Below are 24,685 nucleotides of genomic sequence, written 5' to 3'. Positions count from 1 at the left end.
AGTGAGCAGAAAGGTAAAAAATTTCGCACAGCGAAAATATTGTGCCAAATGTTGAGAGGAGCCTCCAAGCCCCCCCCCCCCGTTATTGATAGGGTCAAAGGTTTAATTTCTCTCTTATTAAAACTTCCAACAGATAAATGAATTCAATAAACAAATTTGAGGATATTTACATCAGGGATTCCACAAATCCTTGCTTTTAATAACAGTACCAAAAGAAAAACCAAATTCACACCAAAAAAAAAATCATTATTGACAGCTAGCTAGCACGCCCCAGGACCAAAATCCAATTGAAACCAGTTGGATTTCCAACTGGTTTCAATAGGTTTCAATTGGTTTTAACTGGAATATAACAATTTCCAATTGAAACCTGTTGGGCTACTTGAAATCCTAACTGGAACCAGTTGAGATACTGGAAATGTCTTCCAACTGGAAATGACTTCTAAGTGGAACCAGTTGGGTAACTGGAAATCCGATTGGATTCTATTGGTTTAAATAGGGAAATTGGAAAAACTGGAACCAACTGAGATGCAGTTGCCTAATTGGTTTCAAGTGGAACCGATTGAAACCAATTGGCAACTGGTTCCTTTTGCCAAATTGGTTTTAACTGGAACCAATTGGTAACTGGTTTCAATTGGAACCAGTTGTTCCAATTTCCCTATTGAAACCAGTTGACCAACTGGTTTCAATTGGTTTTGCTCTAATTGGATTCAACTGGATTTTGGTCCTGGTCCAATTGGAACTTCCAGTTGGAATGAACTTAATTAGTTACAAATTAATTAGCATTTGCACTAACTATTGCTCATGCCAACACAGAAGCAGTGTTATATGTCTACTAATACCAATGCAAAGCGCATTGATAAAATACAGACTTTCAGATGTATATATTTATATGGAAGATCTTCAAGCATATGTATTTTTATTTGATGTCATTTGGTAACAGTTAGTAGTGTACTAATTATCTTTGAATCTCTTGTAATTATAATCTATAACATTTATGAACATGGTTTTCACTGCTAAGTATTCTAAACATTTATCTTTAAAAAGTGTGGTACTTGAGAATGAAAAGAAATGAATAGATACATTGTAAATGATATTCTTAACTTTTCGATGGAAATTAACTGGGACTTTATTCTGACCATAAATAAGATGAAATTATTTGAGTTTAATCAGTACAAGGAGAAATAATGATACATCTATTTGGGTCAGCATACACTTACAAAATGTTGCGTAATTTCAGAACCGTGAACCTGGGAGTTGCAATTTTGGTCTCAAAAGTTGGACGAGACTTAACCCTAATTCTTCCGGGGGGGGGGGGCATAATGGCCCCCCCTCAACAATTTTCGCGATATATCTGCTGCGCAAAATTTTTTAACCTCGCCGCTCACTGACTTTTTACTCACGCAAATTTTGAGACCAAATTTGTGACGCCCGGGTACGCAATTACGACATTATGTAAGTGCATGTCAGACCCAAAATTGCTCATAAACGTGATTTCATGTACAAATCAAATGCAAATTGTGTATTTAGCCAAAATTCATAAATGTATCATTATTTCTACTTTTACTGATTAAACTTAATTAATTTTGCCTTGTTTATGATCAGAATTAAGTCTGGAATGATTTCCATAGAAAACAAAGAAATACATAAGAAATTTAAAAAACAATAAAAATACATAAGAAATCGGTCTTGGTACCAAAATTTTTTTCATTCACAATTGTTAGGAATGCTATAAAGAATATTTTCACCAAAAAATAGCATTCTAGGAGCTTTATTTAGTGAATCAGAGCAAAAAGTATGATTTCATGAATAAATTAGCATAATTAATTCATATAAAATAAAAATATATAAATTCAGTGAAATTTACCAATGCAACTGAGTAGATTACGTCATTCTCTACCATCATGCAAATTTTCGTTGTGATCGCGCAATCCGCGGGTGAGGTCTTAAGGGGGGGCCATAATGCCCCCCCCCCCCAGGGAATGACAAGAATCAAAATACCCCGGAAGATTTAGGGTTAAAAGGTAAAAAGTCAGTGAGCAACGCGGTAAAAAAAATTGCGCAGCGGATTTATCATTAAAAATGTTGAGGGGGGCTGAATCGGCTCCCCCCCCCCTCCTCCCGTCTTATTAGGGTAACGATATTGATCACAAAAACAAGAAATGATCTGCTGAACAATGTATTATACAGAGTACATGTAACAAAGCATCAGTAGTAAATGAATTGATGTCCTTTCATACAATACACTATATTTAAGAAATCTTCTGGTAGTACAAGCTATGTACAAATGGCTCAATCAGAAGTTCAATCTCAACAGAAAATATGGGAGAAGATACATTGAGAAGATTAGCATGGAATATGAGATTATGACATTAATGATATCCAGGCTGATCAGGATATTCCCAGTCTAGTCTTCATAGATATTGTTCCAATGTCCCGACTCTATGTACCACTATGGTGCACCATGATCTCATCTAATCGAAGCAAGATTAACTAAACCAATGTCCATACAAGGTAGGCCATCTCAGGTTGGCCCTGATAATAAAGAGTTCATAAACTTTTCCGGTGATAGCATTGATAAGATCAGTCCTTGGCGTCACCGATACCGTCAGCATTGATAGCAAACATTGCCTCGGCTTCAGGAAGGCATGGGGAATCGTAGATCTTACATATCCTGGTCTCACCTCGACCTTTCCTCAGATATAACCTAGAAAATACAATAGAAGAAAATGGAGACAGAAAGAAAGAGATGAATTGTGTGCAGAACAAAAAGGGTGGTATTCTTATTGCCATGATTATCGTCGCCTTCCCGCCAAAAGGCCGTTAGCGCGTCTCCTTCCTGCACAATGGCCGTTAGCATGCACTGCACGTCGCCTTCCCGCGAAAGGGCTGTTATCGCGCAGTGAACAGTACGTGCTAACGGCTTTTGTGCGGGAAGGCGACGCGCAGTCCGCGCTAACAGCCCTTTCGTGGGAAGGCGACGCGTAGTGCACGCTTACAGCCTTTGTGCGGGAAGGCGACGTTATGTTAAACCATGGACCTAACACAACGATGTAGTAGGTCCATGGTTAAATCTGGGTTAACTTAGACCATACTTTTATGGAGTGCCAGTTGTCAACTTATTCATCAACTAAACAATTTTCTTATCCTTCCTCAAAAAAAAGTTTTCCAAAAATTCATTGCGTCCTGAAATGGGAAAAATTGAAAAATACCAAAATATAATGAATTTTAATCAATTAATTGTTACATTATAACTGTCACAAATATTTCAATTTTGACTAGGGTTAAACCAAGGTTTAACCCTATCTAGGCCAGGGTACTTTGGGAGATCATATTCATACAAATTGCTATTAACCAATTATGCTAATTGATGCGTAATTAGCATGCAAAATCATACTTTTTCCTCTAACTCCCTAAATAAAGCTCCAAATGTTCTAATTTTTGGTGTAGAAACTCTCTGTGGTGTTCTTAGCAAATGTGCGTGAAAAAAATTGCGATGTCAGATCAATTTCTTATGTATTATTTAGTTTTTTGCAATTTCTTATGTATTTCTTTTTTTTTTTGACCTTGTTTTTCATTGTTTTTTCTATGAACTTTGTCAAGGACTCTTGAGATCATAAATAGCATAAAATAAATCCATTCAGACCAGCAAAATAATCATACATTTATGATTTTTGGTTGTAAACACAATTTGCATTTACTTTGTTCACGAAATCATGTTTTGAGCAATTTGTGGTCTGACATGCACTTTATACAAAATGTTACGTGAGTTTGGAACCGCTTGCCCGGGCATCGCAAATTTGGTCTTAAAAAAGATGCGCAAGAGCTGAAAGAATATAGTAAATGAGCGGCAAGGTAAAAAAAATTCGCGCAGCGAAAATATTGTGCAAATTGTTGAGGGGGCCTCCCCCCTGGCCTAGAGTTATCAGAATATCACCCAAATTGTTTAAATCACAAAGTATTTTAAAAAAAACTATAGATAAACATTGCAATTAGGAATATACAAAATATGACAAGTGATAAAGAATTTGACTACTGGGTTAAATCAAGGCAAGAAAACTATATAAGTTTCAGAGTTTGTGGAAAATTTGTAATATATCTCACAAATAGTCTTGTTTTAATTCTATGATTTAACAGGAAACAACGAATGTATGGGATTATAATTAAATCTTGTGTAGTGTAGCTTCAAGCCTTCACCGCTATACTTCGACTCAATTATATATATATTCAAGGGGAAAAAAAGATCAACATAATCATCTCACACATAGATACTAAATTGCATCGTTGGAAATTGAAATCAGCCTTTAGTATTAACCTTGTAGTGGAAGCATGAGCCATGATGTGACCTCCTATTGGTTTCTTAGGATCAGATGTGAACATCGCTGCACCGTCTACTTGAGCAACGACCTGGTTGGTTATCACCACAGCAACACCAAACTGAAATAAACATGAGATATATATGCATTTACGTCAAACCAATAGCAAGATGCTTTCATGAATGGGCATTTCCAATATACATGATTCCATAAAAAAATAATAATAATAATAGCCAATTTTTATAAAGCGCTTTTTCCAGAATGGCTCAAAGCATGTTACAGCATATTATTACCCCGGTCATTGGATTCATTTCAATCCCGCACAAAAAGTGCACAATTTCCACTCCCTGGGGAGCATTCCTTGCATTCATTGCAGCCTCATTATGGCGCTGGCAAAATCAAACACAATATATTTCGCATCCTACCGGGTACCCATTTAGCACCTGGGTCGAGAGTGGCAAAGTGTGGATTAACGCCTTGCCAAAGGACGCTAGACCGCGGTGGGATTCGAACACACGACCCTCTGTTTACAAGGCGAGAGTCAGAACCACTACACCACGGCTCTTCCAAATAATCTCTTCTTTTTTGTACATTTGACCTCAATTTTTCTCCATCCTCACTTCATCTCATGAACTACCCACCCATGATCATTTTACAGCATTATCAGGAAGGTCCCACAAATACGGGTCCTGCATACATATTTTATGGAATTGCCCAAATGTGAAAGATTCTGTTGATGTTATATTGGCAATTTACAATATAATGCAACATTTTTAAACAGCCATATGCTTTTTCCACTCAAATTGATAAACATGCAATATTCTTCTAATAAGAATCATAAGTTTAGAAAATTCACATAATTATAATTAATTCACAAATTTATATTTATAGAAATGACTTAGCTTATTTTGCATTGGAGAAAATTATTACAAAGTATTTTAAAATTCTGGTGGGTGTTTCATAAAGCTGTTCGTAAGTTGAGAGCGACTGTTAGAACGACTGGTGATCATTTCTTGTGGTAAATAGTATATACCAACATGTTCATTGGCGATGGTTTAGCGCGTAAGAAAGGATCACCAGTCGCTCTTAACTTACGAATAGCTTTATGAAACGGCCCCCTGATCTCACAACAAATCAATGTATATTAAACCTTTGATATCCAAAGCCTACAAATAACAAAGACAGAGAATTAAATGGCTATGTTTGGAGAAACTTGTATTTGGCTTGTTATATTAAAATTAGTTCTATTTACATATTTCCACAGAAAGAAATCACAAAATACTTCTGATCTGAAGATTCTTTATTTTACTGCATCAGACTGAAATAGAAATCTTTGTTAATTTGACTGGCTGACCTTCATCCCCTTCCTTCCCCCCCCCAAAAAAAAAAGTTGCAGATTAAATTACTGTTGTGTTGCCGTTGGGTCTTATTGCTCTTTTACTTTCAACCAGACTTAAATGAGACGAATCGATGCAGGATGTACAGGTCATATATACATTTATTTATTAAAGATGATTATTTGATAATGACAAATACATGAGTAAGTCTGATGGTGACTATACTCTGAAGATGAAGATAATATAAATGCTGCAAACTAATGTAATATACTTTTCTGTAGCTCTAAACTCCAATCTCTATTCTGTAAAACTAATCTGTTATCTATATCTCCAATCTGATTTGGTTCAGAAGTGAACACCTTTTATGTTGGTCTGGCCCAGACTCTTTACAACCAAACAGGTGATGGTCAACCTTGGACGCTTGACCAAAACAATCTGCACGTCATAACTTTACTCAGAATTGGGGGGAGTTGACCTTTTAGTGAGAACATGAAATGTAGTGAATAAGAAACCCATAAAATGTGTGTGCGTCAGAAGTTTAGCTGGAAGAAGAATGAGTAATACTTTCTTAGGAAAGTTGGAATTGGTAAACATTTGATTTCCTATGATACTTCCTGTAGAAGTATTAAGTATTGATTATGTACTGGTATATTACTGAATATGTGAGATATGCCTTATCACATAACATTACCTCATCAGCAAGTCTGAGCAACGTCCTTAGAAAGCGTCCCATATGCATCTGTCTTGATGCTAGCTCACCTCGTCCTGAATAGTCTGTACGATAAAGTGCTGTAGCACTGTCCACTATCAGCAATGCATACCTGATGATGAATGAAAATCATGCATTTACTTCAAAAAATGTATCCTTAAAGGACAAGTCCACCCCAACAAAAAGTTGTTTTTAATAAAATGAGAACAATCCAACAAGCGTAACAAAATCGGATGTAAAATAAGAAAATTATGACATTATGACATTTGACCTTACCATGTGACCTCCGACTGAAACATAATACGCAGGTCTCCTAGGGTTAGGGTCAGTATGTACATACTGTACATGTTTTAATACTGTTCATTATAAATTTTTCTGGTGGTATGCATACTTTCAATTTTATTAGCTCCTTAACAAAAAATATTGCGTCTCTGAAACTTTTATATATTGTAAAGAACAAATCGGGGCTTACATTTCATGAAAAATAATGTCAAGGTCTCGTGATCCACAAAGTCAATTTCAAGGTCAAAACTTAGGTCAAAGTGTCAAAACACCTCAATATGTTCCAATCATAAAAGTGATGGCAGATTCGGAATCCTTATTTAATTCCCTTTCCATCAATACCCAATTTGTGAAGATTGGCCGAGTGGTTTTTGAGATACGACGGTTCAAATGTAGGCAAACACGCCCAATTGTGCAGAAAATCTCAAAATTCAACGGGCCGAATCTCGTGAACTCCTGACCCGATTGACCTAAAATTTGAAAGTTGGGACTGTGGGATCACACTTAACAAGTAAACCAATTTTGATCAAAATAAAAAATGGTTGGATTAAACCCATGCATTGGGTGATTTGATATGGAATGACCCTTATGAATTATTCAGCCTGTCTATAAAGACCACCAAACAGAAATATGAAAATTGATCTGTGTGAGCAGGTGGACTGCCTGCAATAAAAATTAAAATGGGGGAACGAGGAGCGTTGTGGCCCAGTGGATTAGTCTCCGGACTTTGAAGCAGAGGGTCGAGGGTTCAAATCCCAGCCATGGCGTAGTTTCCTTCAGCAAGAAATTTATCCACATTGTGCTGCACTCAACCCAGGTAAGGTGAATGGTTACCTGGCAGGAATTTATTCCTGGAAATGCCACCGCGCTGTAAAAAGGCTGCAGGGCTAAAGCCAGTGTAATAATATCCAAGTCCTTTGGAAGCGCACACAGACCTTATTCATAGTGTTATGCGCTATACAATAACTGACTATTATTATTATTATTATATTCAAGGGAAACCAAATATATGGTCTTTATAGACAGGTGAGGGTTCTTGAAATGGGGGTGTTTTTCTGACCTTGATTCTGCCATCATAGCTGAAGCTTGAAGGAGAAGTTGAGACTGATGATCCGAGTTATGGGCTCTAGCGTATGCTACATTGTCCAAAACATCACTTCCTGATAGATTGTATCTGAATAAAATCATAACAACACATAATCATCAAAATGTTACTTACAGTAATCATTTGCTCTATATCTTTCTTTTAGCAGTCATAAATCATTCATCTCATTTAAAAAGATTTCTGTACAAAATCATGTCATTTGTCACGTATTAAATCACTCTCAAAGACCATCCACAGAGTATTTCCCGAATTCTGTGAAACAGACCATATTTTGTTTTGAACAATGCCTACTTAGCTTGTTGTACGCAAGCAAATGGGAGGCTGAATGTCAAACATTCGTACCGTTGCACACGTGCCGTCCATAATGTACCATTGCACAGTCTAGACGTCATAATACGATTCAATTCATTGCGCTTGGTAAATAAACGTAGGTGCAATACGCGTAGGGCTTGCTGGCTAAATGCGCATTGCTGCTGCAGAGGGATTTTGCCAGCAAGATAAACATAAGAAAAAAATAAATTATTTTTCGTATTTTAGCTTACATCTGAAGAGTTATACAACAAAAATAGCAAATATTCTAGATCTTGCAATGGTGCGAAATTTCGCATTCAGTGAAAGAGACACCTCAATTCAACGAGGCGTAGCCTTGTTGAATTGAGAATCTTTCTTTCACCTCGTGCAAAATCTTGTACCATCAAACTCATGCCTATTCGCTATTTGTTATGTACATGTACAACCCACTTTAAGATTTTGGCTAAAGGGGAAGTTCACCCTGAGGAAAAGTTTGTGGTAAAAATAGCAGAAAAAATAATAAACAAGAGTGTCGCTAAGGCAAGCACATAATATGCCCGCCTGTAACACGGAAAATGGAGTTGTTAGTTAAGCAAGAAAAGTGGAAGGAGGCGACTTCACCTTTGACCTTAAACTCAATAGGCTTCCTGGGATTCATGCTAGTATCATGAGTATCATGAATATACGAGCCTAGATTAAGTTAAACTGAAGTTATCGCATCTACAAGGAAAAGTTAACGGACGGACGGACAGACAGACGGACGGACACCGAGTGTGATACCATAATACATCCCGTCGAGACGGGCGTATAATAAAAAAGCCTGGTCTGGTTAGGGCTAATGGCTCAGTGACCTTCTGACACTCACCTATCTGCTACAGCAATTAGTCTCTCCGGTCGGAATGTACCCTCTGTATCTATGTACAAACATTTTCCTTCTCCTCCACCCATATCGATAGGAAGCTGAATGGCAAAATATCAAAGATGGATTAATATCAGAGATGGATTAAAAATAAATGTTTGAATTGGCTTTGAGTTCTAACTATACTTGGTCAGGTTGCATCAGCTTGCATCAGTGTTGTTAAGCAGATACTATTACTGGTTGATTTTTATACACAAACTCTTTTTAAAAAAGGAAAGATAACTAGCACTTCAATGATGTGGAGCTCATCCTGCACCTTGGAACGAAATTAAACACACTTTATAATTTCAGCCAAGTTGACACTGTAATGAATTATATTGGTGACCTAAATTGAGGAACCAGAATTGAAATTGCTGAAGAAATGACCGATAAGAAGCATTTTTTGTGATTTATGAATAAATTTTGTATAAATTAGCATAAATAATTTTTCTAGTAAAAAATTTCTGAATTCTGTTTAGAACCTTGGTTAAACTTCTGTGGCTCTCAGATGGAACAAAAATAAATAAATAAAAATCAGTCAACAAATAAATAAGTAGCATTTTTTGTGAGTTTTGAAAAATATGTACAAATTAGCATATTTAATGAGTTTCAAAATTCTGCAAATAAATTGTTTATCCCCACCTAGAGCTATCATATATAGCAAATAAAATTGAAATTGATCAACAAATAAAGGAGAAAAGGCATATTTTGTGATTTATGAATAAAGGTTGCAAAAATTAGCATAAATAATTTTCTAGTCGCATAAATAATTTTCTAGTCAAAATTTCAAAATTCTGTGTGGAAGTTAGGTGACCCTCATGTAGCTCTACCAGATGGTCAACAATGACCGAATGAAAAGGGGTGTTTTGGTCTGCATCACACTCATTAACTTTTTGGGGACCCGCCTACTGACTCTTGAGAGATACTAGGGTAACTAACAAATTTAGAGTACAAAACATAGAGAAGGGTGTACTGCTACATCAGTCACTTTGAAGCAACATTGCCAATTTGAGGATCACCATAGAAAGTGAAAAGAGAATTTTTTTTTAAACATTTCTCATTTCCAAACTGATTTTGATGCTCTTCTCTATTATCTCATTTCTATGAAATTGACTCCTTTCTAGTAAATGAAAAGCAAGTTTTACCTGACAAGTAACAGCCATAGTATGACAGAGTTGAGTCTTTCCAGTTCTGAACTCTCCAAAGATTTCAGTGATAGAACCAGTCTCTATACCACCTATACAAGGCCAAAGTGGATTCATATCATTAGTTTCAATTTCACATCTTAAAACATAATGAACTTTTTTTAATTTTTACAAAATATGTAGTCAGTAGACCAATCAAGCTCTTCCATCAGGCATCAACAAGATCTGAAGCAATGAGGACAAGGCCAAATATAATGTACATGTAAAGACATAACCTTAAATGATCAAGTTCCTACCTGTCCTGTTCACGGTTAGGGTTCACTTTTAACTTTTTTTCCATTTATAAGCCCCATGCCCAAAAATAAATGAGTTAGAGAATTTATAACTATCATTGTTGTTAGTTAAATCCAATAGGTCCTACCTCCACTAGCTTAAACTGGATTCATTCTCCGTTTCCTTTGGGTGTGGGTGTAAAAATAGTTTAAGTGTGGCCAAAGCGAGCACTTACATGTATGTTGTCAACCTCAAGAATGGCATTTATGTCCTTGAATATCATATATAATTCACATAAACAGAAACCTCTAAAGTATGATTTTTAGGCAGGACGTGACATTTTCCATTCACATTTGAGTGTTATCAAGTCTGTGGGCTTTTAGAAGACATTGACACTAAATGGTATCATTAACCATGCAAAAATATTACATACATGTAGAACATAGAGAGTTTATGTACCAAAAATCATTGCCCAATCATTGACATTGATGAAGTTGTGCAGGACTTAATCGTTGTTCACAATTTTGTCACGTCCTGCCATTTTTGCTTGGAGCCTGTTAGTGATAGTGCTCAACAATGGATCCATTTGATATTATTTATAAGCACAGTTCATTAGGCTACACAATCAGGAGTTCCTTTATAGCAAATATAGTTCAATAAATTCACAGTGATTTGTAATATGTTTGCAGTTAACTGCATTGGTAAAAGAACAAAATATGTGCTTTTAACTTTTTGTTTATTACTAAATGTGAAATGTGCAGTTAACTAACCTTGAAGTGGCAGGACATGACAGCAAATGTGAATAGAAATTTATACACGTTTTGATATGCTTCACTTTATATTTTCTAATATTTTCCAGATTATTCGCAAACATTCTTTGTTTTAATGTTGGTCTTCTGTTCTTTCTCCCTATAACTGGTGTTTCTTCTATGTTATACAAATTTGTTAATGAATTTATTTTGTGATATGAATTTCATCATAAAGGGATAGAGCCTTGTTGATCTGGCGCTGCACAGCGACTGCCATGCCCACGATCAATTGGGCAGAGCAAATTTTTGGAGTATTTCATTTCATGTCTATTTCGAACAATAAAATATGGATTTTCATCATTTCATTTTCATCATCATTTCATCATCTTGTTTATTTAATATTGCTGGACCCCTCGGCAGAACAGTTGTGCTGTAATGGCGCAGCTGAGTAGGACGATCCATCCAATGTTATTTTATCATGTATTATATTACGTTGTAATTTTATATGTATTGTTTTGTTGGTAAATAAAATAAAATCAAACCAAATGCAAAGCCAAACCCTTATAAAGCAACACAAACACTGAAAAATTGGACAAATAATGAGATAAAACAGATTCTTGCGCAACATTTTACTTTGTTTTGCATACTTCAGTAAATTATAGTCCCTCAATACCCTCATCAAACAAACACAACAAAATAACAAAAACAAAATTAATAACATTAATCTCTAGTCCAACCATAAAATCAGCCAAATAAGCTTGTTCTGTTTGTTTAAGTACTAGTTTACTAGTTTAGATTTCCGTTCAAATCAATCTGTCACGTCCTGCCTATAAAAGTATCAAATCTGTACTTTTACAAACAGTAAAAGAATTGAGCTAATATTCGCTGTGAGTCATCACTGTGGGAAGAGTACATTACCAATGACATATTATAGTCTTTTCGTCTGGTCTTGTATTAAAGTATAAACAAAACTTTTGCAACTCACATTCATAATTTTTAACTGAAAATACGGCATAAAAGCATTGCAAAATTGGCAAATCTCCACAAAAAAACATTCACATTTGGATCTTCATTTTCTTGTGTAGCAAAAATGATGTGCTTTAAGTACTCAAAGAAGAATTGGCATACATGCAAGTCCATTCCTTCATTAAAAAATTCTCTTACCACTTTTGTGAAAAATATTGCTTTAAGTTCAGGAGATTGGGTATAGTACGAGGTATACATTAGCAGATGGATTAAGGTCCAGAAGTAATTTTTCATGAAGATTTATTGAAAAACAAAAAATATGTTTAAATGGGTTGAAAATTTGACACCTAGGTTGACAAAAAGTGGACCCTATCAGTGAACAGGACCTACCATATAAATCCTGAACAAACAGTTTCAACTCAAGAATTACCTGCAAGTGTAAAAAAAATGGTGTTCCATACCTTGCAGAAGTTTATCAAGTTCCTTCGAGCCAGTTGTGACCTGAATAATCTCTGACCTCTGTTGATGGAACTGAGTAGCAGTGGTGAAACCCATTGGAACAAGCTTCTGAGCCTCATTCTGTTTGAGTGAATAGAGTTTTGTTTTAGTTTAGAGAATATCATCAAGGTGCTACATAAGCACTTGCCCGATTGCCCAGGGCAAGTGAAAGTTAGAGTCGGGCAAGTGTTTTGAAGTAAAGACCAAAACTACTTGCCCGAATTGTGCAAGCAAAATTCTCACAGTAGAATGACCAAAATTAGAGTCGATATGATATATTGACCCTAATTTTTGTCATGGCAGGCAAAATAAAAATCACTTTGAACAAAGAATGACAAAGTAGATCGGTTCATGTCAAAAGAGAGAAAAAGGTCAATGGTTTATAAAACCGCAAAACTTTGTTTTGAAGAGGTAATTTTTTTTTTCAATGATTTTTTTCGGGCAAGTGAAATAGATTTTTGGGCAAGTATATTCCAACTATTTAAAAATATACTTGCCCGACCGGGCAAGTGCTTCTAAAAAGTTATGTAGCACCCTGTATCATGTTATTATTCATTTTAGGATAGGGTGGGGTTCTGAAAGATCAATGGTGCAGATTGCATAGTACTAATTTATACTCATAAGTATTTGAATGTAACATCTTAGCTTATACAAAAACTAACAAACAAGATTAGCTAAAATACAACTTCTAAATGAAATGGAAGTCTCAATAAAAATTAGAATGTCCATTCCTATTGGTGGAAAATCAAGTTGAGTTTGATAATTGAAAGCATGTTTTGAAGCAAATTAGTTAGTGTGGAGGTGCCGTGGCCGAGTGGTCTAAGTCACCTGCTACATGTAGACACATTCCAGTTTGAAATTCTATCCTGGCCATGGCACTAATGGCCGTGAGCAAGGCATTGAACATTGCCTTTTTATCCTACATTCAAGTAAATGAAAATGCTATACGCCTTCTTTATAACTATGTGTTTGTTTTATTTTTATTACTACGTTCAAAATAATACAATACCAAATGTATTTTCATTGTTTGTATACAAAATAATCCATAATATATACAATATAATCATAGTACATAATAAACAAAAATTTGATGTGAGCATATATATACTTTACTTTTTAATAATGAAAAACAACATTAAAGCACAAGTCCACCTCAACAAAAAATTGATTTGAATAAAAAGAGAAAAATCTAACAAACGTAACACTGAAAATTTCATCAATATTAGATGTACATGTAATGTAAATAAGAAAGTTATGATATTCTGAAGTTACGCTTAATTTCACAAAATAATGATAATAATATGCAACATTTACATAGCGCTTTGTCTCTAAGCGCTGCATACTATTATCTCGGCTTTAGCATGGCTATCCTGATTGGACGCTCGAGCATTAAAGAAATTTCTTCCTACCGGGTACCCATTTACTACACCTGGGTGGAGAGTGGCAAATGTAGATTAAAGCCTTGCCAAAGGACGCTAGTGCTGCGGTGGGAATTGAAACCCGGACCCTGTAGTTCAAAGTCCAGAGACTTATCCACTGAGCCACAACACCCCTACTACAACACCCCAAAACAGTTATATGCACATCCTGGTTGTCACGCAAATGAGGTGACTGATAACGTAACCCATTCACTATTTCTTTTGTGTTTTATTAAATGAAACATGAAATATTCTCATTTTTCCTCATTGTCCTGTAAAACAATGTTTTGTTCCTTCCTGAACATGTAGTATTACCATTGTATTAAAATTTATGGCTCAGTCAAGTTGGTCCTTATTGTCACATTGGTAAAAATAAAATTTTGTACAATTCAAAAAATTAAAAACAAAAGAAATAGTGAGTGAGGGACATCATCGGCTGCCTCATTTGCATATCACTTCGTTGTATAACTGTTATGCGAAAAATAAGCAAAATATTTAAAATGTCATAACTTCCGATTTTGATGAAATTTTCAGTTTTGTGCTTGTTTGATTTTTTCTCTATTTTCTCTATTTATCCAAATCAACATTTTTCTGGGTTGAACTTGACCTTTAATTAATAAATGCAGAAGACCGCCATTGTGAGCGGTTAAACTTGAAATTGATGGCTGCCTCATGTGTGGACTTGTTTTTTTTTATAATAAAAATAATAGGCTCTCAACAAAATTAGCAATATGGTATGCTCAAACAGTCAGTCTGCAAGCCCGTGTTAATGAGCAATGAGCAAGATTTATCCAAGTCCTCTCGTGGCTGAATTCATGTCCCTGCAAAATCTCGTGAATTGTGAGACTTTCTTTCTCAAAGAATTTAACCACTTTCTTCTTGAGTAATGAGCATGATCGGTTAAGGGTTAGCATTGAGGTGAAAATTTTTTTTAAAGGTATTTCTATCAAAATTGCTTTTAAATTAATCTTTGATATCTCAGGTTTCAAAGAACTTAGTTTCATGAAGATTGATGATTCCGAAAGTACTGGAATAGTCCATTTTATTCATGGGGGTGCTATTACCTCTCATCACGGACGGACATTTTTACTCAAATTAAATCCACTCTAGTTTTGTTGTTTTTAAAGTTACTCTAATTTGGTTTGGATGTTCTTGCACTCTGAACATTAATCTATTATCAAACATAAATTAGTAGGAAAAAAATATTGGGAACTAATTTTTTTTGGTAGGTGTTAACATTTCCATTTTGAAATTTCCGTCCGTGATGAAAAAAAAGATGAAAAGTTTTTTTATTCTTTATCAGAATAGAAATAAAAAATAAAAAGGTGTAGAGGTATCTCACTAAACACTGTACATTATTTTATTTGAACATAGCTGAAATCCATACATTTTATCCATATCATAAACTCAATCCAAAATCATCACGGACGGACATTAATTTCATCACGGACGGACAAAGTAAATTTATTCAAATTCAATTCACTCTAGTTTTGTTGTTTTCAAAGTTACTCCAATTTGGTTTGGATTTTCTTGCACTCTTAACATTAATCTATCATCAAACATAAATTGGTAGAAAAAAAATATAGGAAGTAAATTTTTCTGGTAGATGTGTCCGTGATGAAATTAATGTCCGTCCGTGATCAGTTTTTTATATGGATAATATGTATGGATTCAGCTTTTTATTCTTTATCAAATAGAAACAAACATAAAAGTGTGTAGAAGTATTTCACTAGACACTGTACATCATTTTATTTGAACATAGCTAAAATCCATACATTTTACGCATATCATAAATCAATAAGAAATGATCACGGACGGACAAGTGAGCAATATACGCAAATACTGCTAATACTGTGGAATGATCCATGCAAATGGGAAACTTTGCTGAGCAGATTATGAATTTAACTTTAGTTTCAATTTGCAGTGAAAAATGTCACTGAGAATTATTCAGAACTCAAATGGATGGAAACCTACAACTCTTTCACAATTCTTTTGTGGTATCTTTGTTTGGATGTTATTGGGGCTAAATTGTTGTCAGGAAAAATTGTTAAACATAATTGGAATGCAGATAGAGTTGGAAAGGTACATGTACATGTGTGTCAAAAAAGCAGGAAATAAAATATGGCAAGAACAAGTCCAAAGCTGTAGATTTAATCTATTCAAGCTTGCAGAAAGTGATGGAAAAGAAGAAAGTAGAATGCATAATCTGATAAGTAGAAAAATCTTCAATTTTTCCATGTACAAACCTATGGATTCACAATAATTCTAACAGAACATGACATCACGGTCATGAGGCTTGTGAAAAGGACAAGAATACCTTTTTTCGAAGTCCATTTTGGAGCTAATTTTAAGCAAATTGCTTATCTGGTAAACTGTTAAAATGCATACTATTTTAAAGCTTGCACTGCAGTGTTTAGAAGCATAATAAGCTTTTGATTGGTATATGAATTATCAATTTCAATTTTGGATTCGGTCAGAGCCTAAATACATGAGGGCTGTTGATGTTATGGGGTGTCTCCACTTTAATATGGACAAAAGATGAATTTGAAGAGAGCCTCTGACAAGTGTTGTGGTCATACTTGATGAGTTGATCCACCAAACAAGCATAAGGATCAGCAACCTTTGAATCTTTTGTATTTAGTTAATGAACCTAAAAACATCTTTGCTCTTGGAAAATTAATGCCTAAAAATGTATTAACATGTATCATCATGATATATCATAAAAATAGTTGTATCAATATGATCATTGATCAACTAGATGTTGATTTGGTACCTACTAGTATTCTATAATTTGAAAAGAAGACAATATGCATTAGGACATTCTTTACATTTGATTTTGACAAGAGCTGTGTTGAAAGCAATCATATGTCTAGATTATACTGTGCGTCTAGCATAGAAATCAAGTTGCTACAACTTAAATCAAGTTGTAGCAACTTGATTGTGCAACTAATACTGTTAAATCATATTTAAAAATGTACAAATCATCAATAAAATAGCATTCATTCCCAAAAAAAAGTAATAAGAACTTCTTACAAGGTACTTCCAATGTATTTTAATTGTGTCCGTCCGTGATGTCCGTCCGAGATGTCCGTCCGTGATGGAAAATATTTGCAATTCTCTCAGAAGTTTGATATTGGTTAAGAATTCAATATGCTGAACATAGAAGCTAACATACCTGAGTGTTAGTTGCATTAACAATTATTGGTCAATGTTAAGCTGTTTAGATAGAAACAATAAAAATGTACAAAAATTCTGAAAACCACATTTCTATCATGTCCGTCCGTGATATGGCACATTTACTGGATATCTATGTTTGTAGGTAACCATGGCAACAAACTTTTTTTATCATTCAGCATACTTTGTCCTACCCTTCTCTATAAAACGCAAAGGAACCTTGTTCATCTTATTCCTAAGCCTTCAAAATTTCCTAAATCTATCAAATGTCCGTCCATGATGAACCGATCACGCTCTAATATTGATTATTTTTGTACCATGTACAAATCATCAATTTGTACATCAGTAACTTTATCTATTTGTCTAGGATTCTTCAAAATCAGAATCAATGATTCAGATGATTTGGGTACTAATATGATTTTAATTTTGATCTTTATGGTCAGACAAGAATGGTCAGAGAATTGTAAGCTTTTATATTGGTTATTTCTTTTGAATAAAATATTTTGATAAATAAGTTAATTTTTGACCTGAAAAGATGCCTCAAACAGAATTTTCTTCCTCTGTTTTCACTTGCAAATTGTGCAACATCATGTGTTTTAGGCACAAACATCATTTATATCATCAGAAAGCTCAAACTCTATGCTTTCTTACAATGTCACTCTTGATATGTGGCATCTTTTAGATGGGTCAGCAGCCAGCTTTTTCCACCAAAATGCAAGACGAGATTTCTGAAATTTCTGAGTAGCATAAAATCCAGAGTTCTGATTGGCTGAATACTGTTTTCAAGACAAACAGGCGCGGGTAATTTGAAGAGATTACCACATGGTGAATGTGACCTTGCAGAGGCCCAGTGTGGGAACATTGGAATTTGCATGGGTGTGTGGTCTCTATGACCAATCAGAGCGCAGTATTCTTATTTTTGAGCTGCTAAATGTACTTGGCCTATAAAAAGCTGGCTGCTGACCCATCTAAAATACATCTTCTTATAAAAATTATAGCATATTAAAGCTTAGTTCTTCAGCTTTATCATAATCTAAAAATCATTTGTGCTCAAACAGAAATCAAGTTTGAAAACAACAACTTTTGTTACATGAAAATAATTATTTTGTTTCATGTTTTAGATCAAAAGTTTCCCCTATATTACAAAATCCTTTTAAAAATCCAAACACATGACCTGAAAGAATGATTCTTCTTCTTTACAAAGATACCAAAAACATGAAATTTGGTCAATATTTAGAGCAGCAATGGCCGAATAAAAAGAGGTGTTTTGGTCCGCACCAAGCTCATTAACAATGCAAAAACCCTCTAGTCATGAATATCACTTGGATAAAAGAAGCTTCAGGGCTTGCCGACTGACTGCAAACTATACTGCCCTGATTCTTTCACTCTCTCCCCTAACCCCAGACCCTAGTCACCCTACCCCACCCTCTCTGGACTCATATTCTGCAAATTGTATTCAATGTCTCAAACATCTTACCAGGATCTTATCTGCCTTGGCCTCACTGATACCTTTAACAGCACATAGTTCTTTCTTGGTTGAATAAGCCACTGATTCCACAGTGTGCATGCCTGCTTCCTCTAGCTTCTTCACATCATTGGAACTTATTCCGCTACTCTGCAGGAGACAAAATTCACAATACATGCATCTTTAAAAAATTCAAGGAAGCTTAAAGGTAGGAATAAGCTTTGAAGAAAGTAGAAAATTTGCTTCTAAGGATTAAGTGTTGAATCAAATGGAATTCATTGTATCTGAAATAATAAATAATCACTTGGGTAATAAAGCTCTGGTTATTCCTGTCTCACCTGAATTATGGGTGACATGACATTTGCCGATGCGACAATTGCTCCAGGCTTAATTTCGTCTAAGATGTAGGGTTAGGGTTGTAATAGGATTTTGTGGGGGTTTATATTTTTATGTTAACATGGTTTATGTTAGGGCATAGTGTTAAACCCAGAATAGAAGTTGGCCATTCGATTAGTGTGGTGAATTTAATGCGGAGCAATTATGATTTCATAATAAGCAGCTAAATCATTGATTTTTATTTTATAATCCTGGACAAAATCTAGCATGGATTCAGAAATTACTTGCAAAGTGTGTCCTAGTTTTTTTACAATTTTTAAGTTCTTTAATTTTCCAATAATTCTAATAATTGAAAGACTATATAATTGAATGTATTTTTTTATGACAGGGGTAACAGCATGTACATGCACCTACAAAGCACTTCATGCTAAGTTCAAGTTATAATGAAAAAATCTATTAAATTTACAACAAAGTTATTTTAGAATTCAGGCTTGCTTCAAATTTACATTCATTTTTTTTCACTTGCTTTTCCTGGTGTAGCTTTCACATGAAATGTGGGCTAAGACTATAAACAGATCTGTACTTTTAAGTAATTGTTCTGATCTTCATTTGCTCATTACTCTGTACTTATTACATTTTTCCTGAAAATGGTTTGGCAGATATCATTTGATTATATTTTTATGTTATAATTCTAAGTTTTTTTTTCAATTATGTGAACATTTTATTTTCTGTTGTTACCAGTACTAGAGTTAATCTTTAAAAATGATGCTTATACACAGGGGATTCCAATGATACCCTACTCCTAATGAAGATAGTTAAGGACTTTATTTCAAAAGGAAAAAATGAAAAATAGTACAGTTTGGGGGATATGATAATATTAAAAGCCGTCGATGCTTACTTCAAGTCTGCTGATACCTAGTGGTCCGAATTCCTCAGAAACTTCCTGCTCAGCATTGTGCATTTGCATTGCCATGGTTACTCTTGAATGAACCTGAAGGAGTCATTAAAAACATTCAATAAAATTTAAAAAATACAAAAGATACATCTTTACAGGTAGCAAATTCTGAACACGCTGAAGTCTCCAGTCTTCCTACCCCTTGTAGTGTCTCTGTGTGTGATCATGTATGCTGACAACATACAAAGAAGAAAGATCATATCCCGTCAATGGCCACAAAGAGAATGGAAGCTGTTCTAGCAAATCCAGTCTCACCTTTTTAATTCAGGGTCTGCACCTCCATACGTGTACACATGTCTACTTTAAAGGACAAGTCCACCCCCAACAAAAAAAATTGAATAAAAAGAGAAAAATCCAACAAGCAAAACACTGAAAATTCCATCAAAATCGGATGTAAAATAAGAAAGTTAATGACATTTTAAAGTTTTGCTTTATTTAACAAAACAGTTATATGCACATCCTGGTCCGTATGCAAATGAGGAGATTGATGACGTCATCCACTCACTATTTCTGTTGTATTTTATCATATGAAATATTATAATTTTCTCCTCATTGTCAAGTAAATCTGTAAAAAATGAAATATTGTATAATTCAAACAATAAAAAACAAAAGAAATAGTGAGTGATGGACATCATAAACTGACTCATTTGCATGTCACTGAGTTGTGCATATCACTGTTTTGTCAAAAATAAGCGAAACTTTAAATGCCATAACTTTCTTATTTTACATCTGATTTTGATGAAATTTTCAGTGTTATGCTAGTTTGATTTTTCTCTATTTATTCAAATCAACATTTTGCAGGGGTGGACTTGACCATTAAACTTTTTTTTTGCCGCAGTGTCTCTTTGGAGGTGGGTATTACCAATTATGAAAATACTTGCCTGATTTTCTTATTTACAAGATAACTGGATGCGTGTATTTGATTTGCGAGTTCTTGTCTAATAACTCGCTCCCGAATAATTAGTACACAAATTTGATGTGCAAAAATAGTAGAGGTAATAATGGCAGAGATAAAAAATGGCAGAGGTAAAATGGCAGAGACAAAAATGGCAATGGTAATTATGGCAGAGGTAAAGATGACGTTACCTCAACAAGGAAAAAAAGGAGAGCCTTCATATAAAATTATAATTACAAAAAAAAGGAAAGCCTTTTCAGTGACCCATCATTGACATTGAACAGAATCTTGTTGACGAAATAGGCTATATGAGTTGATTATGTGTGTTAAGGTCTATACTTTATCAATTGATGCAATTAAACTCAAACACTTTCTTGCCAAAATGACGTCAAATAGTGAGTGATAAAACAATTTATCTTCGTAAGTTCTTTAGTAAAATAGCGCTCCGTATGCATAGGGGAAGGCGGGGTAAGTTGAGCATAGGGCCTTTAGGGGCAAGTTGAGCCACCACCCCCAGGTCAATAATGAATGAGTCAGCGAATATATTTCAACTATGATGTTGCGTGACGTCAAACCTCAATATATTTTTTGCTATACCAATATTTCTGACATCATTATTTCAGAAAACTGGTTATTTAGCTAAACTCTCGGGCGCACCGGCCAGCGAGCTCTCTCTCCCGAGTCCAGACTCCAGGGCAAATCCCGCGATGCGTCGGTGCAGGCACTAATCTGCGTTCCGCTGAGCGCGGTGGCTCGGAGAAAAGTAGGTAATTTGACGCAAGTAACCGGACTTTGCAAGCTCAGCGCATAGATTTTGGTTATAAATTATCAAAAGTAGGATATAAAACAAATATATCAGGCGTTTCATTCGAAAGCATAGAAATATATAGGCCTAGTGAGTAGTGGGAATTATTAATACTCGGTTGGACTGGCGCGCGCTGGCAAAACTATAGTACAGTTACGTATTGTATTACCGGACACTATTATGATTCCGGACGCGCATAGTACTGCGTACGAAAACAATTTTGTACCGTAAGACTTCCGCAATTCAATTTCACAGAGCAATTCATAGAACAAGATTGCTAAAACAAGGCGAAAAAATCCAATTTTTACCTTATTTATCTCTAAAATGACAGAAAATGATTTAAATATCATATAACGTAGTTTTGCATTAACAATTGATATATTTTCTGATGGAAAAATGGGCCTGATTTTGCCGAATTTCAGTCCCGTCCTCTCCTTCGATCGAATGATGAAGTGTGGTGTATTGTGGTTAATCGCCGACGGCTAGACTCGAGGTATACCGTGCCCGAGGTTTACCGTGACTATAGCCGTCGACCATCGATCGACAGCGCATCAAACCTGATGAGCGTTACGATACGAACGAGCATAGTATTGGAAAGTGCCATGGGCATGGAACATGCAGCTGAGAAGTCAAAATAAAATTTATCAAACACAAATTTATTACCAACATCTGCTCAGATTTGATGTGAAAAAAAACAAAACATAAGCTTAGAATTTATGCATGATATGATATATGAAGAAAAATTCACACAAATTCTTTCTTACATCATTATAATGAAGAATATCTTTACCCGTCCGGCGCGCGTCCGGAATCATGATGTAATTTGTCACGCGCGAAAATAACTTTTTCGTGGAGGGGTATGCGACAATTGCGATGCAAAGAAAACGGTTGGTAAATATGAAATAATTTTATCATATTCATAATTTTCATAATATTTGGAATAGCAAGTGCAAATATTTCTTGATTGTATTTCCTCTAGTTTTTCATTTTTAAAGCACTGAAATAAAGGTGTCCGGTAATAGGATACACTGCCATACTAATTACTATTTCCTTCGGGGCTTCGCCCCTCGGGAAAAATAGTATTTAGTAGTTGTCAGACCAACCTCGGATAAATAATTCCACTATACTTTCTCAAAGCCTGATATACCGGTATTTGTTTAATATCTTCACCCGTCCGACGCGCGTCTGGAATCATAATTTGTCGCGCACGAAAATAATTGTTTTTCGTGGAGAGCCGAGGGGTACCGCTATTAGAAAATTTAGGGTGTCTGGAGAAAAAAATTATTTTTCTTATTTCAAGAAAATATCACATTTTCTTTGTGAATTTGAAGAGAAATGACCTTCAGACTGACAGAAATGTAACATTTTTGAAAAAAATCCAATTATTGGCTGCAAAAAAGAAGAATGAAATTAGGTAAATTTTCAGCATTTCTCTGCCATAGACTGTGTAGTTAAGAAATGGACACACACAAATCCAAATTTTTAGCTTCCGAGAGCTGTTAATTATAAATTTATTATTAATGCCAAAAACCTGTCCATAATTAGAGTCCAATAAATGAATAGGATTTTTTATGCTCTATCTGATGGTATGATTTTTATAAAGATTTGGAAACCAGATCACAATGAAAAATTGCGACAAAGTGAAAAAAATTGTGCAAAACAGAAATTTCATTTTCCCATAGAAAACGCATGGAGAAATGGCAATCTCAACACACACAAAAATAAGGGGTTGCAATTTACCTCTAAGTCTAAGTCTAGTACCGTATGGGTACTAGTATTCAACCCGGCATAATTCAAAGATTTTGACATATTCCCCAAAATATTTAGAAATAGGGAATTTATCTTAATTTCATACCTTTGTTATGTCCAGGGTAATCTGTTGTCGGTATTTTCTTTATCAATCTGTCGACTGTATGCGCGGAGGATCGAATTATGCGGCGATGGCCTTTTGCACTGAATGGTACTAGTATTCAACCTAGTGAGGATTGATAGCAAATCTCAAAAGGGTTTAGATTGCTAAATTAGATCTAGATCTATGTAAGTCTCTGGCTTTGATTAATTCCCTGTTTGGTCTCATCTCAAATGGTCTAGTCCATAGTCGGATGGGACAAGGGCAGATTGAGAGACAGGGCCATCTTTCATCGCTAGGTTGAATACTAGTGCCGACGGGTTGAATACTAGTACTAAAATCCGTCGCCGTATAATTCGATCGCCCGCGCACACAGTCAACTGGTTGAAGAAAAAAATAACGGAAAAAGAATAACCAGCATTTGCTCTTGGAAATAAGACGGGTCTGAAATTCAGGTAAATTCTATATTTCTATATATTTGAGGAAACTCTCCAAACGGGTTGAATACTAGTACCCTTACGGTAAATGATCCTTTATTCCTTATTTAAAATGATCATATATATAAACTTGTCCTTACTGTCAAAAGAAGCCCCTGAATTTTCTCTTTCCATACATGCCAAACACAAGTTAATAATCAATTCAGATCACATTTTTCTAGTAGCCTGAACTTCCCCGAAAAAATGTGCCATATTTTCCCCTAAATCAGCCTGTTTTATGCTGACACTTTTCAGTGTGGCTTCAGACACCCTACCGATATACCGTAGGCTGCTTGTCCCTTGTGCGGCCAGTCAGTGCGATGCCGATGGCAAGAAAATGGTTGGTGAACACGTCAGACAGACACAAGAAGTGAATAAGATTAAAAGTAATGAAGAAGTGAAGAAAGCTGAGAGTAATGAAAGATCATAACACAAATGAAAACAATAACAAGGTTTAATAAATCATTAAATATCACCTCTGATTTCTCTTTGAAAGTGTGAAAATACGTCGGTCTTGCGAGGTTAATTATGCCGTGAATTACAGGGCAGTTACCAAAATTTGTAGAACGCGCGCTGGCTGGATCTGCATATCTGGAGCTAGCTGGAGCTTGCAAATATTTTCGGGGCATAGGCGCCTGCCCATAGGGTCTATCAGATTTTTATAAGTCTTTCTAAGAAAAAAAAAAATAGAAATAATACTATCTGAAATAAAACTGTGAAAAATATTCATTATTTTTTTCAAAAAT

The 24,685-nt window shown here is 35.1% G+C and overlaps 1 protein-coding gene across 1 annotated transcript; it reads right to left on the bottom strand.

Annotated features, from left to right (window-relative positions):
• Window positions 1–155: 155 nt before the first annotated feature.
• Window positions 156–24,574, bottom strand: LOC129264424 (DNA repair protein RAD51 homolog A). The gene is made up of 10 exons (XM_064102671.1): window positions 24,416–24,574; window positions 19,858–19,950; window positions 18,636–18,773; window positions 12,530–12,647; window positions 10,081–10,172; window positions 8,903–8,997; window positions 7,702–7,815; window positions 6,342–6,471; window positions 4,313–4,434; window positions 156–2,704 (listed from the first exon to the last, which is right to left on the bottom strand). The coding sequence occupies exons 1-10, from the start codon at window positions 24,566–24,568 to the stop codon at window positions 2,581–2,583; spliced, it is 1,179 nt and encodes a 392-aa protein (XP_063958741.1). The 5' UTR covers window positions 24,569–24,574; the 3' UTR covers window positions 156–2,580.
• Between the last annotated feature and the right edge of the window lie 111 nt (window positions 24,575–24,685).

This window comes from Lytechinus pictus, chromosome 7, assembly GCF_037042905.1.
Source record: "Lytechinus pictus isolate F3 Inbred chromosome 7, Lp3.0, whole genome shotgun sequence".
Lineage (NCBI taxonomy): Eukaryota > Metazoa > Echinodermata > Echinoidea > Temnopleuroida > Toxopneustidae > Lytechinus > Lytechinus pictus.
The sequence above is the reverse complement of the archived record's forward strand: the minus strand, read 5'-3'. Positions and strand labels throughout refer to the sequence as shown.

Bases quoted from the DNA above. Each gene is read 5' to 3' on its own strand.
- LOC129264424 (XM_064102671.1), bottom strand. From the start codon at position 24,568: ATGCCCCGAAAATATTTGCAAGCTCCAGCTAGCTCCAGATATGCAGAT. The intron at 19,951-24,415 runs GTGATATTTAAT...TGACTCCTTCAG, and splicing joins CTTTCAAAGAGAAATCAGAG to GTTCATTCAAGAGTAACCAT. The intron at 6,472-7,701 runs GTCAGAAAAACA...ATTCATCATCAG, and splicing joins GCTATGATGGCAGAATCAAG to GTATGCATTGCTGATAGTGG.